Source organism: Strix aluco, chromosome 4, assembly GCF_031877795.1.
Source record: "Strix aluco isolate bStrAlu1 chromosome 4, bStrAlu1.hap1, whole genome shotgun sequence".
NCBI classification, from domain to species: Eukaryota; Metazoa; Chordata; class Aves; order Strigiformes; family Strigidae; genus Strix; species Strix aluco.
Window position 1 is genome coordinate 84,022,307 of NC_133934.1, and position 17,220 is coordinate 84,039,526.

General features: G+C 45.0%; 1 protein-coding gene across 1 annotated transcript; it reads right to left on the reverse strand.

The window, feature by feature from the left end:
- Nucleotides 1-34: 34 nt before the first annotated feature.
- TMEM184C (transmembrane protein 184C) lies at nt 35-11,287 on the reverse strand. The gene is made up of 10 exons (XM_074823841.1): nt 10,963-11,287; nt 9,374-9,504; nt 9,240-9,276; nt 7,123-7,328; nt 6,243-6,317; nt 5,267-5,360; nt 3,756-3,868; nt 2,975-3,074; nt 2,309-2,480; nt 35-1,861 (listed from the first exon to the last, which is right to left on the reverse strand). The coding sequence occupies exons 1-10, from the start codon at nt 11,077-11,079 to the stop codon at nt 1,569-1,571; spliced, it is 1,338 nt and encodes a 445-aa protein (XP_074679942.1). The 5' UTR covers nt 11,080-11,287; the 3' UTR covers nt 35-1,568.
- Nucleotides 11,288-17,220: the final 5,933 nt, after the last annotated feature.

Genomic DNA, 17,220 nt, shown 5'->3' on the forward strand with positions numbered 1-17,220 from the left:
TTACTATAGCTATAAATCAGATTGAAAGAAGGTGAACAGTTTAAATAAAGTCTTTAATTGCTTATTTACAACAAAGGCAATGACTTGGCAAATTGAAAATTATGATTTGCACTTTCCCACTAACTTCAGATACAGCAAGTACAGTCAACTATAAAATATGCAGCCTAGTGAGTAAGGCGCAGTATTTACATCACACTAGTACTGCAAAAAAAAAAAGCACTTAAGATGAATTTACTATGACAGCCAGAAATCAAACATCCTGTAAATGCTAACAATGCTGAAAAAGAAACTTCAGATGTCACTTAAACGGTCAGTGCTCCAGGGTTTTTTTGTTTTTGTCAGATTGCAAACATGCAATAGTAGTAAAAATCTGGTAATGGGATAGAAACAATACCACTCTGATTTTGTCAGTTTTTGCAAAGCAGTATTTTGGTACAACTGTACTACTACTTGGTCTGAAATCTAATGCTAGTAACTCCAGTATTAGACTAGATACTTAGTTTTACCTTAGCAAAGATCTTTTCGGGGGGGGGGGGGGGGACGGACGACGACCAAACTATTACATTTGCATCCAGGCTATACCAGAAGCACAATACAATAATCACACACACACACAAATTTATGAATACAAATTACTACAGAGACATTGTCAAGCTACCCTGCTTTAACAGCTTAAAAAAAACCTTTAAGTGTTAAAGAATTTATTGCAGCCCAAAATAAAGAAATCAGTTTTGTTTTCTACTTCCTTTTTGACATCCTTTATTTCCCCCCTCCATGTATTTTAAGGTAATAACCATTATTCTTATTTTAGAAGGACAGGAAAAAAGTAGTCAAGTATAAGGTATTCATCCAAAACCTATCATCCTGGCTGTCTCTTCTGAATGTAAAAAACTTACAAATTATGAGCTACAAGGACAACAGATAGATCAACCATATTTTCTGGGCATGGAATTGTATAGCAAGGGCTGTAGGGAATGCTTTCTTCATATAGATTCTTTACTGATGCTCTGTAATAATCATCTTAATGAAGGAGGTTTATTTAGCTAGGCTGGAAAGGGAAGAAGATGGCGTCTGTACAGAAGTTACCATTTTGTCCACACTCCATCCAACACAGGTATGGAAGTTATCATCATTAAGAGAACAACCAAAGCGAATACAAACCATTTTTGCTACTGCCCTCCTTAAATTACATTCCTGAAATTAGTTTCTCCATTGCTAGTAGTACTTACACTTCAGCTTTAGAAAAGCATTTTTTTCAAATGTTTCTTTTGTATTAATAAAAGTGTAATTTTGACATGATGTGTAAGTGTTTAGCAGTTTAAGGAGTTGATTCTTAGATATATGCAGAGATCTTTACAGTGTGCGTGTTTTCTATTCGTGGGGTACTCACAGATACTCACATCCGTTATAGATTCAGAATTCAGATGTCAGTTACAGGCATATCCTCTTCCTGTCTGTGCAGCAGCTTTTCCACGCTCTTCAACTTTCATCACTAATAGTACATGTTAACAGAACGTGTGTGGCAAGTATGTAACAGACTCCTTGACACATTCAAAGAAAAGGTGAGTCTAACTTTTATTCAAAGCTTTCTCTGATGAATTGTGCTCTAGTTCAGGTGACTCCTCAGCATCTCGAATAGCAGAAGTGTTGTAAATACCATCAACTGCAGGGGCTGCCGTTGGTGTTGTCAGAGGTGTCACAGTGTGTCCAAACCCCTGATAATGACCCATGGGTGAAGATGGCATTGAAGAAGCATCAGAAATTGGGTCTTGAGTAGATGAAGACAGTAAACTCGTATGTTCGTTTTGTTCATGATCCTCAGCAAAAAACATTTTCCTTGGCTGGCCCAAAACTGTCCTTCCTAGAATTATGCCAAATGAAAATACTTTTTAATACTTCCAGCACTATACCAAGGTCTTTGAACACATCAACTCTAAAACAGGCATGAAATTAGAGTCTTTGACAGTTTTACATGGGCATTGTTAGGTTTAATAAATAAATGGATGTCTTTCCATTTAAAAAATAACAACAAAAAAGAACCAAAAGGGACATCCCTCTCTTCCACCTAATGCACCTAAAACCTACCCTGAGATCCATTTATTTAAAAGAAAAATTAAAAACTAGACTCTAGATCAGTCAGGAGCACTGGAAAGAGCAAAGTACCAGATAAACCATTAAATCCTCTAGGCATACAGCTGCCACTAATTGGGTATGGAACATTCTGAAGGTACTATAGAGATGGATAATAGTGTAAAATGAAGCTGGAAATGCCTGTGCTGTGAACAGATCATACAAATCTGTTACTTACCAACATTTCGAACCTGTTCTGATATATCTGCCCTTATATCAGAAATATCCCACATTGCAAGAAAAGAGTCAAAGCATGACCCTTCTTCAGCCTCCTGAACATAAGGTTTATAGGAAAAACTGTAGTGATGCGCAATAGCAGCCAGGAACATCTCCACACAAATGATAAAATCCTGCAATGAGAGAGAGATTAACTTAATCATTCATAACTGGAGAAAAATGGTTTCTTCTACAACTGAAAGACTGCAAGTGCCTTGGGATACTGGCACCAGCTACTTTTCCACCAGAGGTAGGATATTCTTGGTAGGCTTCAGAGAGCCATGGGTACTCCACACATACTGGAATCAGTCCTGGCCTGATGGACTGACTTGCTGGAAGTGGAGATTCCATAAGCAGCAGCTCTACAATGAATTCTTGCAAGAAGAAATGCAAGGATATCAAACAGAAGTATTTAACTGGGGCACATTCCTTCTGCCCAACACATGGATATGGAAGTGTTGAGCATAAAACTCACTGCGGGTGACTGGCTGAAACTTTCCCCAACTTACAACAAATTCAGTACTATTCTAACCTGTCTTAATTAGTGACTGTGATAATATTTGCTCGAGATCAGCTATGTCATCTTACACGTAGCCATTCCTCCTCAGTAGTAATTATCTGCTCCTACCTGTAGGCCTGTAGCCACAGCTTCCACACTTTGCCATTCCCAGGTGTGTTTCTCAGAAATAACACCAACTTTCACCAACAATGCAATGAGCACAGCTTGCCTATAAAGATTATTTTCCATTATTATTATTGTAACAGCAGCGCCAAAAAACCTGCAAGCAAATCTGGTAAACAAGGCCTGTTCATATGTATGTACACACAAAGAATCTTACAAAAAAACTTACTGTTTATATATTTAGATTTTAAGAGAAGGAAAGGAGACTTAAAAAGCGATGTCATTCATCTGTGGTCCTAAAGACCAACAGAGTATGGAACCGAAGAAGAGTTTGTTGTTCCAGTTACAGAACAAGTTGCTTCTCTTTCAAGGGCATCAGCACAGCCCACAGATTAACACCCAGATAGTCAAATGCACTCACTCATTAGCAGCTAAGTGTGAGCAATGCTTAAATTGTAATTTATAGTAACTTATTTTGAAAAACTTAAATATTTTTTTACTTTTATTTTAAAAAATCGTATTCTTTTTCTTTTGAAATAGCTGCAAGTGAAGATTCTAAAATAAATTATGTTCCTGAGAATCACCTTACAAAATAGCAAGTCTAAAAAATAATTTCAAGTGAACAAGACTGCTTTGTCCAACTTACTAGTACCCTTTTCCCCTCACAGCACTTCCCTAAGAATATGGGTAGATTTTCTGAGGCCTCTAACCTCAGTAACAAATCCAGCCTTTTTTGCTCTTTCATGATCCACCCCAAGAGCAAGTAATGAGTAAATAGTTAACTTACCAGAACGAAACAAAAACTACCATCTTCACACAAAGGAACTTGCCAACAGGTTGGATAGGGTTCAGTTCTTCACGTAGTACTTTATAAAACAGCACCAGACAATACATAGCAAACTAACAAGGAAAATAAAACGAAGAAAAACTTTCAAATCCTTGTTTGTTTTGTGAGGGAGTTGTTTTGCAGCATCTCTTCAGTTAAAAAATGTATCACAGTACGATACAAACTTAAAAAGCTATCTATTTTAGAAAAGAGGCTCTGGATTTATGGAATCTTTGCCTCAATGTTTTAAAGCAGACTTTTTTTTTGGCCTGAAATTGTATTTCTGAAGTGTGTGGTATTGGCAGACGGAGACTGAAGTCATATATCTACACACTAAAGCAAAGCATAGGAAGGTCCCATAAAATCTCAATGCCAAGCACATCTCTTGGGAAAATGGCATAAAAAAAGCACGTTCTTTCAGGCTTCTGTTAAGAACACCTCAGATGTTGCCTCTATGCATCTTCACTGCAAATCTTAACAACTTTCCTAATAATGACAACTGCAAGCCACCAAACTAATGTTCAGCCAAACCTAAGGAACTGATCTCGCCTTTGCATGCACATTCTCCAAGCCTCTTCCCGTTAAGTTTCTTTAAGCAATGATGTCAACCAGGACATGTAGAAGTATATGCTGCTGCTGGGACTGTTGTCACAGCAGAAAGCAGGTACAGCTCCTTCCATAACAGTCACCCATCAGACACAGGGGTGGCAGCAGGAGGAGGACGCCCTTCCCAGACGAGATGTTGTGCTGTCCTGACTCCTGCTGCCATCGCCAAGAGGAGCAGCTTGGAGGCTAGAAGGCTACGCAGCAAGGAGCCAGAGCTGCTGCTCTGGGCAATAGCTCATGTGTAATGTGCCCTGGGTGAAGCAGAAAATGATTCCTCTGCATTCCCAGAAAGCCACTAAATCCAACCCCTGACCTCCAAAATAAAACTTTCAAGTCCAGGGGTTGACATCTTACCCCTACGCTGACATCATCTGCCAGCTGAACCAAGACCAAGCATTAGGCAGGCCAGAATTTCAGCACTCCATGCGCCATTGCCGTTTCTCCTATCAATATTGTTACCATCAGCTTTGTACCACGGTATTTTTAACACAGCCACTGCTGATTCTTTGCATGCTGGGAGGAAGCTACGGGGGCGAGTGAAGTCATCCCTTCTGCGAGTCTACAGCTCTAACGTGCCTGGGCCATACCACTTCACCTGTCAAACAGTCTGCGGTAGAGAGGTGGGACACTTTATTGCTTTATGGAGATTCATAGTAAAGATAAGAGAAGTTTTAGATTATCTGTTTTCCTAGTATTTCGCATATATAGTATTTAACAGATAGCAACTTTGATTTACAGTGGGAAATACTCTTCCCGTAAGAATTACCAGACATTAACACAGTTACTGTCAATAGTTCACACAGAACAGTCACATGATACTAATATGATGACTTAAAAGAGCAGAAAGATGTACTCTTGATACTCACTAGCTGTGACATGTTGTTTAGTATAACCAAGTAAGTCCAAGCATTGTTGAAGCTGAAGTTTCCTTCATCATACACTCCCACTAGTTCACAAATTCTGAAAGAATTTTTAGAGTTAATCACTACATAGTAAAAGATTGCTTTCTTGAAGTGCTAAGTCTTCGTTACATCGATTAACTGTTAGAATCCTAAAACTCTTCTGATACTCAAATATGGGCATTGTGGGTTCTGCACAAGAATCAGTTTCCAACAGCACATTCGTATTGTGTTTTCCATAGAAGAAAGAGGGTTTGAATGCAGGCTTAACATAGTCCATTGTTGAAAGAATTCAACAATTAAACATCCTTTTTTTAAGCCGTTTTGCTTTTAACTGTTAGAACACATACAGCCAATATAAATATTTCTATGGATATTCTTTGCGAGTAGCAATTTATTCCACAGTCCCACAGAATTAACAGTAATGACCATCAATACAAAGTTAATGAAATGAATCTTTCAGCATCAACATCCATAACTGCCTGCTATTCCTTTACAATGACAGGTTATATGATATGTATGAAGGCACACAGTCAGGCTCATCACATGCAAAGCTTAATGAAATTTAAAAAGTTACATGAAACCTGACTTTAAAAATACCCAATTGTTGAAGCCAGTGAGAAAAGGGAGAAGGAGGAAAAAAACCTCTAAAGATTAAGAGATCATAAAAATGTCTTCCCACATAAACAGTACTTCACGTTCTCTCCCACCACTTTCAGCAGCAGGCATTAGGTATTTATTATTTCAATTCTGCAAATAGTAATTTGCTATAGAGAAGTTGTAAAGAAATCAATCAAAGATTGATTGAAATTGCCAGGACCCATTTAGTAAAAGTCTGCTTTCAAACTGTCTTGATTCAAGACAAAGGGCATGAAAATTCTTTCCAGTGTAACTCAAAATTACATCCTGAAGATCAATATTAATTATTTAGGAGCATACTTACAAAGCAATAATGGTAGTAAATGGTCTGACAACAGTGTACTGCAAAACCCCCAGTTTACATCTAAATAATAAAACTCTGCAAGAGAAACACAAAATTCATTGTACAAGAATTTAAAGACAATTCACTTAGGGAAGTTTCCTGTTCTCAGTAGCTTCACTAAGCTAAATTTTTATTTCATGGTAATTTCAACTACTGTTTCCAGGACTTCAGGTGCTACAGTATACAGTGTGTATATATGCAATGCACAAAAGACCTAGACTTTTTTAGATATGTAACAGGAAATACTCAATGATTCACTACTTCTAGCCATGGAAAGCTTCTGGCTGGACTAAACAAAGAGAATGCAATTTTCCCTGTGTTTGAAGATGTGTAAGAATGACTTACATTCATAGTTTGTCTTTAACATTTTAAACAGCTTTATCAAAATCTCTTAAGAGAGAGATGCTTATCAGATTAAGCATGCAGAAACAAACAGTTCAGGGGCTTATTGCCTTTCGTCCTTCACCTGTGGAAGTAAAAGCAATAGGCTATCTGGTCTACCAGCAATTCTACATGAGGTTTTTTGGCAAATATTACACAATAGCAAAGGAAGCAAATTCAAGGAGACATTTTCCAATGTTTTTCAAAGCCAAGGAAGTTTCCTTCAGCACCACCTGCGTCAATGCATGTTTGTAACTAAGCACCATTTATAGGACATTTTACAGCTAGAAAACATGTTCACAGCTGCTTTCAGTAGGAGTTCATAGTCGATAAACAAAACGTGTGCAAACCATAAACTGACTCTGACAAGCAACAACAGTTATACTACTAAATATGAAAAAAAACCCCATTTATATCTGATTACACAGCTTAAAATTTTAAGATATCATCATATACTCACTCTCCCATAGCCCACGACGGACAACAACATAGAGGTGGCAGATGTCTCTGCTGATCTTTTGCTTCTATTATTAATACGAGGTTTGGATACCGGTTGGTTAGATAATTTGAAAGAAAAACCATAAAATTATAGATGACATAAGCTTCATAGCATTCTCGACATGTATCCACATATATTGCAATGTTGGGGTATTTCAAAGCTATCCACTGTAAGGAGAGAGGTACACAAGAGGTTACATGCAAGAAAGACAACAGTGATTCCAATGACAACACTGGCTGGCTAGTCCAGTGAGCAGTACTTCATTAGAGAGCAGGCACTAATTAAACAGGGCTTGAAGCATTTGGCTAACAGGAGTGCGATGCTACAGCTAGAAAATAACGTTCTGTAAAAATACAAGTAGAACTTCAGATTGCATCTCTGCTGCTTCAAACAGAAGCGTGCTTAAAGCACTGCGCAAGAGATGCTCCGTGTCTCTGAGCACACAATTCAGCCTTCCATTTAAACATAACTGAGGAGATGGTTCCCTACACATTACCTACTCCTCTTAGGAAGAGACAGGATAGAACGGTTTCCTGGAATTCACATATTCATTGTCAAGATGGGTTTGAGAACTAAGTTTTTAGTCCCTCAGTATAAAGTCGATTTATTTTGGTATCTACTGTGTAAATGTTTGTTCTGGCATGTTTGTAAAATACAGAAGCAAGCAGCAGATTAGCCTTAAAGTGGTAGTCATCCCTCTAAACCAAAATTTCAGACAGAAAAGTGTGTTTTTTGCAAAACTGGGATTATGGATCAGCTCTCCGAGCTTTCAATTTTTATTTCCGAGTATCACACTGCTGTTGCACTGTCCAGTGCAACCCGTCTTACAGGATTTTTTTTAGGTTTGGGGTTTTCTTGGGAGAGAGGGAGTTTCAACTTTAGAGGCGGGTCTTTTGAGTTTACTTTGTTTTCCTAGGTTGTAGTAGAACAAATGTTGTGGTTTCTCTGACATTCTTATTAGAACTACAGGAAGATGCTTCACATCCTCATCACAGTTAACAAACACTAGAGACACAGATGCTGCAACAGCTATGTGGAAGATGTACTACTGCAGCTAGTAAACTGAATCTGAGAAGAGGACTTTATTTTCAGCACAGATTAAGCACTCTAGGAGGATACCATATATGCAGCAAAGGCCATAAGATCCAGGAGTCTGGGGAAAGATTTCAGCATGTCAGAAATGTCCCTGAATGCCTGGCTAGAGCTCGCTTAATTAGTGGGCAATTTTCTTCCAAAGCAAAATTCTGTACTTGAAATATCAACCTGAGGCAGTTGATATTCCCCATAGGAAACAGATAATGTTGTTTTCTTCCCCACTCTCCTTCATTCTTAGATACTCTAAAATCCTAGTCTTCAAAAAACAAAAAAAAACACCAACCGAAACCAAACATACATAAGGGTGACACTTCATAAATACTCAAGAGATGGGAGAAAAATCAAAGGAAAAGTTCCTCAAAAGCTGTCTTTTATAGGGGAAACAGAAGTAATTGCAGTGTCAGGAGGTGATGACAAAATCTAAACACACATCCTGTACAGTCCACAGATTTAGAATGTTGCTTAGCTCTGGCTGAAATCATCTCCACAGGTGATGTATTTACATGAACCATATCTGGTATGACCAATAGATTCTATCACATAAAAGTATTCAGAAGTAATTTTTTGTGGGATCTCACCCTTTGCCCCCTGAAGCACAAAGAGAGAATTTTAGCACCAAGTCTAACTTGGGACAGAAAGGTAAGGCACTGAATTTTGAGACAGCACTTGGATCAGTCTGGTTTCCAGTTCAGCTGTTACTGAAGATGGAAGGACCTTGTTGTACCCCTTTCCACATCTGTCGTAAAGGATACTCGAGGACTGGGTTAAGAAGGGTTAGCAAAAGCGATCCCACAAGCTCCACGAGAAGAATGCAACATCTCTAGAACTATGCTTCTGACGTGCTCCATAAATAGGAATGCCCAGAAGTTTCTAGGACTACAACTCTCCATGCAGCACAGTTTCTGCTCACTGTGACAGTGTTTTCCCTCACTCCCACAGCAAACAGAATTTTATTGAGCTGTTAACAGGAAGAGAACACTTACACTGTCTAAACTGTAAATCGGCACCATCCATAGAATCCTGTTACAATAACAAAAGAACATTTAATATTACTAGAGGTATTTGTAGTCTGAGTTAAATTCAACATTTATAGCACAGGTAAAATACGAAATGTTACCTTATTATTGGTTTCTGTAATTCAGGTTGCGTATAGTGGACTAAGTGTTGTAGTATTCCCCAGAGAGATATTGGTATAGTCATTAGCAGAAATATCCCAGCGATAAACCATGCCTTGGTATGAATTCCAACCTTCCAAAGAAAAAGAAGAACACAAGATCAAAGTTTCAGTACTCATACTTTAAAGTTGAACCAGTATAGCAAGAAAAAGAATTTATCTTTTTTTTTTCCACTGTGAATTAAGTTTGAAGATGGCCATTAAGTACATATCCCAATATTAAGTTTAGTTTTTCTAACTCTCTTTTTCAAATACACAAAATCCCAAAGTCTCCCTTGCAATCCGTTGACATGGCTTAGAGTAAAACTCCAAAGAAAAATATGAGAAATCTTGCAGAACTGAACAAAACCATCATCAATAAACACAAGTGTTCTACAAAAGCATAGTAATGCTCAGTATTTAATTCACTGAAAGCCACAAGGGATTCCTTGCTTTAGGTATGGAACTTGTCTCAGTTCAGTGCTGCATTATAAAGTTTCTGAAAGCTTGTGGATTTAAGGTATTTTTAGCTTTAAAATCAAGTTCCAACTAGTAATCAGCTAGTTTCATTTAGCCCTCTGAAATAGATATGCATGTATATATAACATCTGCTAAAACACAGGGCTACAATTTTAAACCAAAGCTCTCTGAAAAACTACTATATTAATAGTCCTGAGTACCAAAACCTGAGAAACAGCGTAAGACTTCTCAAACAGGTTTTTTTGTTGAGAATTTCTTCTCTGATCCTCTACTGTACATCAACATCCCATGTCTTCCGTTGCCTTCCAGTTCAAAGACTGCTTCCAAGTAGTTTGTCTACCAGTATCAGATTTAGTGATTTTGACGTTTTGGATACCGCTTTGATATAAATATCCATTGGGCTGAACATACAAAGGCATCAGAACAAGGTTTGCAAAATCGGAAATTTAAAATACACTCAAACCCGATTTTACTGTCATTAAAGCTATACCATGGTATACCAGTGGTAAAAGTGTGTATGAAACGCGACAACATGTATTTAAGGTTAAAATTTTACTTTTTGCTAGAAAAGTAATGCTGTCACGTGTAATTCATATGCTACTGTTATGACATACTACGGTACGACCAGCCTGAAAGAGAAGCTGCTCTACTACCTCAATTCTCCCTGGCAGTCAGAATTACCTGAAATACCCGGTCACGAATGCCGGTATTTCTACCAAGTGTGAAAAGCTGTGGGCAGGGCAGCGGCAGAGCTCCAGCCCTGCTTCTACAGAGCCTGACTGCAGTTTCTTCAGCACCGTATCAACCGTTTGAACACTGATTATTACTGAACCGGAAGGAGAACGAAATCCTGCCCGGTTCCACCTCTCTTCGTTCGTGCGTTACCGGCACCGCGACCGCACACAGCAGCGCAGCGGAACTTCTCCGGCTGCTCTTTGCCTCCTGGGCTCTCTACCCGGGGCCCAAGGGTGCTGCCGGCTGCCTCAGAGCACCGAAGCCCCCCCGCAGCGGCCGTGCGGGTGGGACCGGGCCGAAAGACCCGACCCCCCCCCCACCGGCGCTCCGTCCCTCACCTCCAGCTTCTGCAGCTCCCAGACGCAGAGCGGCACGACCACCAGCAGCCCCACGATGTACAGCAGCACCACCAGCGGCCGGATCCACCGCCGCCAGTTCCCGCAGGTGCACGGCATGGCCGCGGACACGCCGGACACACCGGACACGCTGGACACACCAGCCACACCGGCACCGGCACCGGCACCGGCACCGGCACCCCCTCCCCACACACACACACAAACCCCGAACGCCCCCCAGGGCCCGCGGCGCCTCAGCGCGCCGGCGCCGGGCCCGGCAGCAGCCTCGGGGCGCGCATCACCGGCGGAGCCGCCCGCACACCACCTCGGCCCGCCCTTACGGTGCCGCGGGGCGCCCGGCGCTGCCCTGGCCCGGCCCGGCCCGGCTCAGGCGCGGCACCGCCCCCGCGCCCCCGCCGCACTTCCGCCTGCAAGCGCTTCCGGCTGCCCCGCCCCAGCCGCCGCGACGATTGGCTTCCCCTCCTGCCTATCGCGGATGCCCCGCCCACCGCGCGCCACCGGGTCCGTAACGGGGTGGGCGTGGCCTCCCCGGCAGAGTGGGCTCTTCCGCCTGCCCCCCCCGGCACCGCCGGCAGTGGTCTGGCCCGCGCGGAGGGACCGTCAGTCGTGCGGCCGTTAACGCAGCGCAGGCCCACAGGACCGTCTCGGTTGGAAAAGCCCTTGAAGATCCTTCAGTCCAACCATGAACCTCACACTGACCGTTTCCAACTCCACCAGATCCCTCAAGCGCTGGGTCGACCCGACTCTTCAACCCCTCCAGGGATGGGGACTCCCCCCCTGCCCTGGGCAGCCCATTCCAACGCCCAACAGCCCCTTCTGCAAAGAAATACTTCCTAAGAGCCAGTCTAACCCTGCCCTGGCGCAGCTTGAGGCCATTCCCTCTTGTCCTGGCGCTTGTTCCTTGGGTCAAGAGACTCATCGCCCCTCTCTGCACCCTCCTTTCAGGGAGTTGTAGAGGGCGATGAGGTCTCCCCTCAGCCTCCTCTTCTCCAGACTAAACCCCCCCAGTTCCCTCAGCCGCTCCCCATCAGACCTGTGCTCCAGACCCTGCACCAGCTCCGTTGCCCTTCTCTGGACACACTTGAGTCATTCAATGGCCTTTTTGTACTGAGGGGCCCAAAACTGAACCCAGAGATCGAGGTGCACACCATTTGTTGTGTGGCCGGTGTGCTTCCACCAGGCCTCCTTTTCTGAGTCCGGCCTTGCTGACAGCAGAGCGAGGGTACTGGCACCAGAGAACAGTTCTTCCTATACCACTTTGAGCTGAAATACTACATTTTTTAATGTATTGCCAAATCACTATTAAGGTGCCTATTCCATTCACCTTTGTTCTTTGTACTGAAACAAAGACACTGACTCAACAGTAAAGTTTTTTTCCTGTTCAGCAGGTATTCTTTATTAGCAGCGCTGGGGTCGCCCTGGGGATTCTCCACCATAAGGGCTCCCCTGAACTAGCAAGGAACATCAGTTTCCATACACACAAATCATACATATTAATTAGATTTCCTAGAAAGGGGTGTCTTATGATAATGAGTTCCCAGAATTCATTTACATAGTCCCAGCATGCGTAGTGGAAATAGGGTGAGGGGCTTCGGTGGTCGAGGGAAGAAGTAAGCAGTCTTCTTCATGGTGTTCGCTAGCTGACCTTCTTTCCAGAGCATGTGCTGTGCAGTAAAGTCCAGGTGCCTCCTTCCTAAATCAGCAGAATCATCCTCCCTATAACAGGGTCTCCGTGTCTCTCTGTTTGAGCTCCCCCTTTTCTTAGTTTTCCCATTCTAGGGGTTGCCCGAGTGTCCACTGAAGGCCTTGAGTCTGCTCCCAGTGATTTACGTAGGGAGCCTGACGAGCATTTCAATCTTACCTAAACAAAGGGACCTAAGGAAACAGTTGAGGAGTCAGGAGTCCTTAAAACAAATGAAGCAAAACACAAGCAAAGCTTTGAAACAAACAAAGCAAGGCACAAGCCTTCATAAATCATAGTTTAGTCCTAATAATTGTCAGAAATTCATCTGTTTGAGCCCTTTCGTTCCCTTTCAGTACGTAACCCATTCTTGGCAAGATGGCACGAGAAGTAGGTCGATTAGAAGCTAACAAGATCAGTCATACTGAATAATAAAAAGAAGTATGTAAATATGTTTCCCAAACATGTAAGGGGCACAAACCCAAACGTTTGAACATTTCCAGAAAAGTAGACAACACAAATGCATGACTACTAGAAAGAAATATCATAGGATCACAGAATCATTCAGGTTGGAAAAGATCCTTGGGATCAACGGCAGGACCCCAGCCTTCTCCTGAGCAGCTTCTCAGCGGGGCTCTGCAGTGCCCGGACACTGGGTGTACCGCAAGGAAAGGGGCCGGGAGTAGCACATGGTGCTGCGCACGGGGCACCCACGAGTGCTGGGGGGATACCCCCATTCCTGGCCCTCCTTATGTGGCCTTGATGAAGCAGTGGGCTGCTGTGAGGACACACTGCGGGCTGATTAGGGACCCTATGCATATGTGTCCCGTGCCTGCTGCATAGGGATCCTGGATGCTCATGCTCCAGGGCCAGGCACGAGGAAAAAACCCAGTGTGGCACCACAGCCTCTCTGGGGAACTCACTGACCCCTGCTCTCCGCAGCCCTTTGCCACCAGGTCCTTCCCAACAAACGTACACCAGAGAACGTGACTACTACAGGCAGTACGCACGTTTGGGTGTTAGAGAGCCGATCCGGTTACAGCCGCGGCAGGCAAGCAGTGATGTGCGAGCCCAATAAACCGAGCAGACCCAAGCAGCGTCACCCTTCCTGTCACCCCCAGCAACCCCCTCTGGCAGGCTTCCTGACCTTGCTGTCTGTGCGTTCTATTGCTGTTCTGGGCCAGCACCGACAAGGGCGGTTGTGGCACCTGGTGCGCGTGGCCGAGGACAGGCAACTGCAAGCCCTAAACAGAGAAGGCTGCTCCTGCTCTCAGCCCCACGTGCCACTCTCCATGGCTTTGGTCAATCCTGGATCGGCCTCAGCTCGTCAGTCTGCCTTCTGCAGCTGTATGGCGGAGCCGTGCTCACATGCGGGCGTGCAGGGCAGTCACGGGAGAGAAGCAGGAGCCAGCCGCCTGCGTTGCCTTTGCCGAGCAGGGCTGGGTCCCTGGAGGCCGTGGCTTGAAGAGCGGCAGCCTCAAAGCTCACGAAAGGTGTGGGAGCTCCCTGCTGGCATCCTGGCTTGTGTGGATAGACACAAGGCACACAGCTGAGCGCCCAGCCTGGTCCCTAGGATGCCAGGGACTTTCTCTGTCTGAAAGTGGAACAGCTGCTCTCAGGGCCCTTGAGGTGTAGCACGGCTTCAGAGGCACCAGGGCTGGGCCCCAAACTGGACTCAAGGCTGCTTCGGTTTCTGAAAGTTGACCTGGAGGTGGTGCCCCAGATCTGCTCAGAGCAGGCAGAAGACGGCCTGAGAGAAGGCATCTTGTCTTCTGTGGATGCTCTGCTCTTCCAGCACCAGATTTGGCAGGTGGCTAAGGGGGAATGATGTGGGAGATGGCCACAGTTCACAGATAATTGAAGGAAGAGATGGGGTCATTTTAGGGCGAGGAATCTGGCAGGGACAGCAGTAGCCAGGAAACCGCATGAGGAATGCCATGGAAGTCCAAGGTGACCTCGCTAAGAGCACCTGAAACACCAAATCTCTTCACAGATGGAGCAAACCTGGGAGCAAGGAGGAACAACAACCAGGGGTGGGTCCCTTGTGTGAGAGGAGATAAGGGGGGATCAAGGAGCTACTCACACATAAGCTGGTTCGTTTGCCTGTTTGACAGAGCCCTGCACCTCATCACCACAGTCCATCCTACCTTCTCTTTGAGAGTGATTCCTAATCCTTTTCTGCGCGGCCCCACTCTGTACCCGGGGCGGGGGGGTGATTCCAGAGGCCTGGCTGCTAGCAAAGAAAGAGTGTTCTGAAGGTGAAAAGTTGAACGGAAACAAACCTTGGTAGGAACGACGGCCTCGCTTAGCTGACACCCAGTCCAGATTTCACAGGCTAGGGTAGTGGTAGCTCGTGTTCACGCTCAGAGCCCGCTTGCCCTTCACAGCCCGCTGCGTGTTTCCTTGACCTGGCTGAAAGGCGAGTGCAGCCTGTTCCCCCTTCTCCCCTCTCCTGTATGCGTATCCTCCGAGTAGCGGTACCTGACACTCCTGTCTGTCTGTCTGACAGGTCTGTTTGCACCCAGCCTCGCTTTTCCTTTCCTAAGCGTTAGCTCTGGCTTCCAAAGCCTCATTTTGATGCTCTAGGGCCTCATTTTGATGGTCCAAAGGCTCAACTGTAGTCTGCGGCATCTCCTGTGAAGGAGTTTGCGTGTGACCCCGTGGGAGGTGCGTTCTACGAGCGCACGCGTGGCTGGGTGCACGCTGTGAGCTTGCAGGTGGGCGCAGGGGTGGGTGCACGCAGGGTGCGTGCGTGCCGGGCGTGTGGGTGGGTGCGTTCCGCGTGCGTGCGTGCTGCAGCATGTGCATGCGCTGCCTGTGCACGGGTGTGTGTGTGGGGGGTGTGTGTGTGTGTGTGTGTGTGTGTGTGCACGCTCAGGGGGTGTGTGTGTGAACACTGTGCGTTGCGCTCTGTGTTCCAGATGTGTGTCTTGGAGTACGGGTGTGCACACGCTGTGGGTGTGCATCGCACCTTCTCTTTGTAGCCCACGTGTGTCTCCAGGGAGCGTGTATGTGTGCACATGCCCCAAAGCTGTCTGCGTGTCACATCGATTTTTCCTGTCCTCTTTCTAGCCCCGATGTGCCAGTCTTGTCTGTGCCGTGGTGACTCTGAGCACCCTCATCAGCACTCTCTCAGCAAGAATCCCTCCAACTAACTAAATGGGAGATAGTTTTTGTAGTAGCATATGGGCCAGTTTGGGCAGGAGAAGATGTGGAAAGCATGCCTTTACACCACAGCTGGGGATCACGGCCCTGCCTGGGGCCTCTGGCACAAAGCGCCTCGAGAGACTCCAGGTTGACCTCGAGGGTTTTGAGACGAGGATATAGAGGATCCAAGGCCCGTTACACTCCAACTGAAGAATAAATTTTAGCAGCGTACAAAGCGCTTTGAGCCACTTAGAAGCAGTTAATACTGAAGCACAGCTGGTCATGGACTGGCCAGGTCTAAACTTCAGACACCAGAGGAGGTGACTTGTGCTGAAGGGGCCCCACTGTGTAATAAATTACCAGAAAAAGAGGCAATATGCCCTGTTTACAGATGTGTCCTGTCATTGTGGGAAAATGTCAGCGGTGGAAAGGTGCTGCGTGGAGACCTACATGACAAGTCACAGAAACTGCTGAAGGAGAAGATGAATTGAGTCAGCTTGCAGGGCTGAAAGCCATCCACTGGCCTTGGATATTGCTGAAGGAGAAAAATGGCCAGTCCTTTATCTCTGTACTGACTCACGGATCGTGGCAAATGCTCTGGGGAGTGGCTACACCAATGGAAGCAGGGCAGTGGGCAGCACAGAGGCAAACCCCCACCACAGAGGCTGCTGAATTGTGGCAAGATATTGCTGCCTGGGTGGAGAACCTGGTTGTAAAAGTATCTCATGTAGATGCTCATGTGCCCAAGAGCCGTGTCACTGAAGAGCATCGAAACAACAAGCAAGCAGACCAGGCTGCTAGAATGGAAGTGGCTTGGGTGGATCTGGCCTGGGAAGAGAAGGGCGAGTTATTTATAGCTCAATGTGCCCAGGACATGCCAGGACATTTAGGAGGGGGTGAAACACTGATGGGCTTGGGATCGAGGCGTGGACTATTGATGCCATCGCACCGGTTATCCACAAATGTCAAATGTGTGCCACAATCAAACACGCCGGGCAGCCAAAGCCTTTCTGGCGTACAGGACGATGGCTGAAATATCAGGCCTGGAGACTGGTTGTATCACGCTACCACAAACCCGCCAGAGCAAGCACCGTGTGCTTACAGAGGTGGAAGCAACTCCTGGATTCAGTAGCCTGCTGAATGGCTGTGAATTGATTTTCACAATCTTTTCGTTAAAAAAACAAGCAAAATATGCTTAGGGAGTCAGGAGGTAAACTCAAGAATTAATGTACCAGAAATTGGTCACTATGGGGAAATGATGTTCAAGTGTGCAGATAATATGGTGGAAAACACAGCTTCAGGACGGCATTTACTCGGTTTCAGGCCCCACCACGCCTCATATCAACAACTGGAGCTCACGTGAGGAGGCAAGGGTTCCACGGTGGTCTGACTTCTACACAACATGTGCAGGC

Excerpts from the sequence above, each read along its gene's own strand:
- TMEM184C (XM_074823841.1), bottom strand. The coding sequence starts at position 11,079 with ATGCCGTGCACCTGCGGGAACTGGCGGCGGTGGATCCGGCCGCTGGTG. Across the intron at positions 7,329-9,239 it reads CGATTTACAGTTTAGACAGT|TGGATAGCTTTGAAATACCC; the intron begins GTAAGTGTTCTC and ends CTCTCCTTACAG. Across the intron at positions 3,869-5,266 it reads TAAACAACATGTCACAGCTA|TTTGCTATGTATTGTCTGGT; the intron begins GTGAGTATCAAG and ends TTTCCTTGTTAG.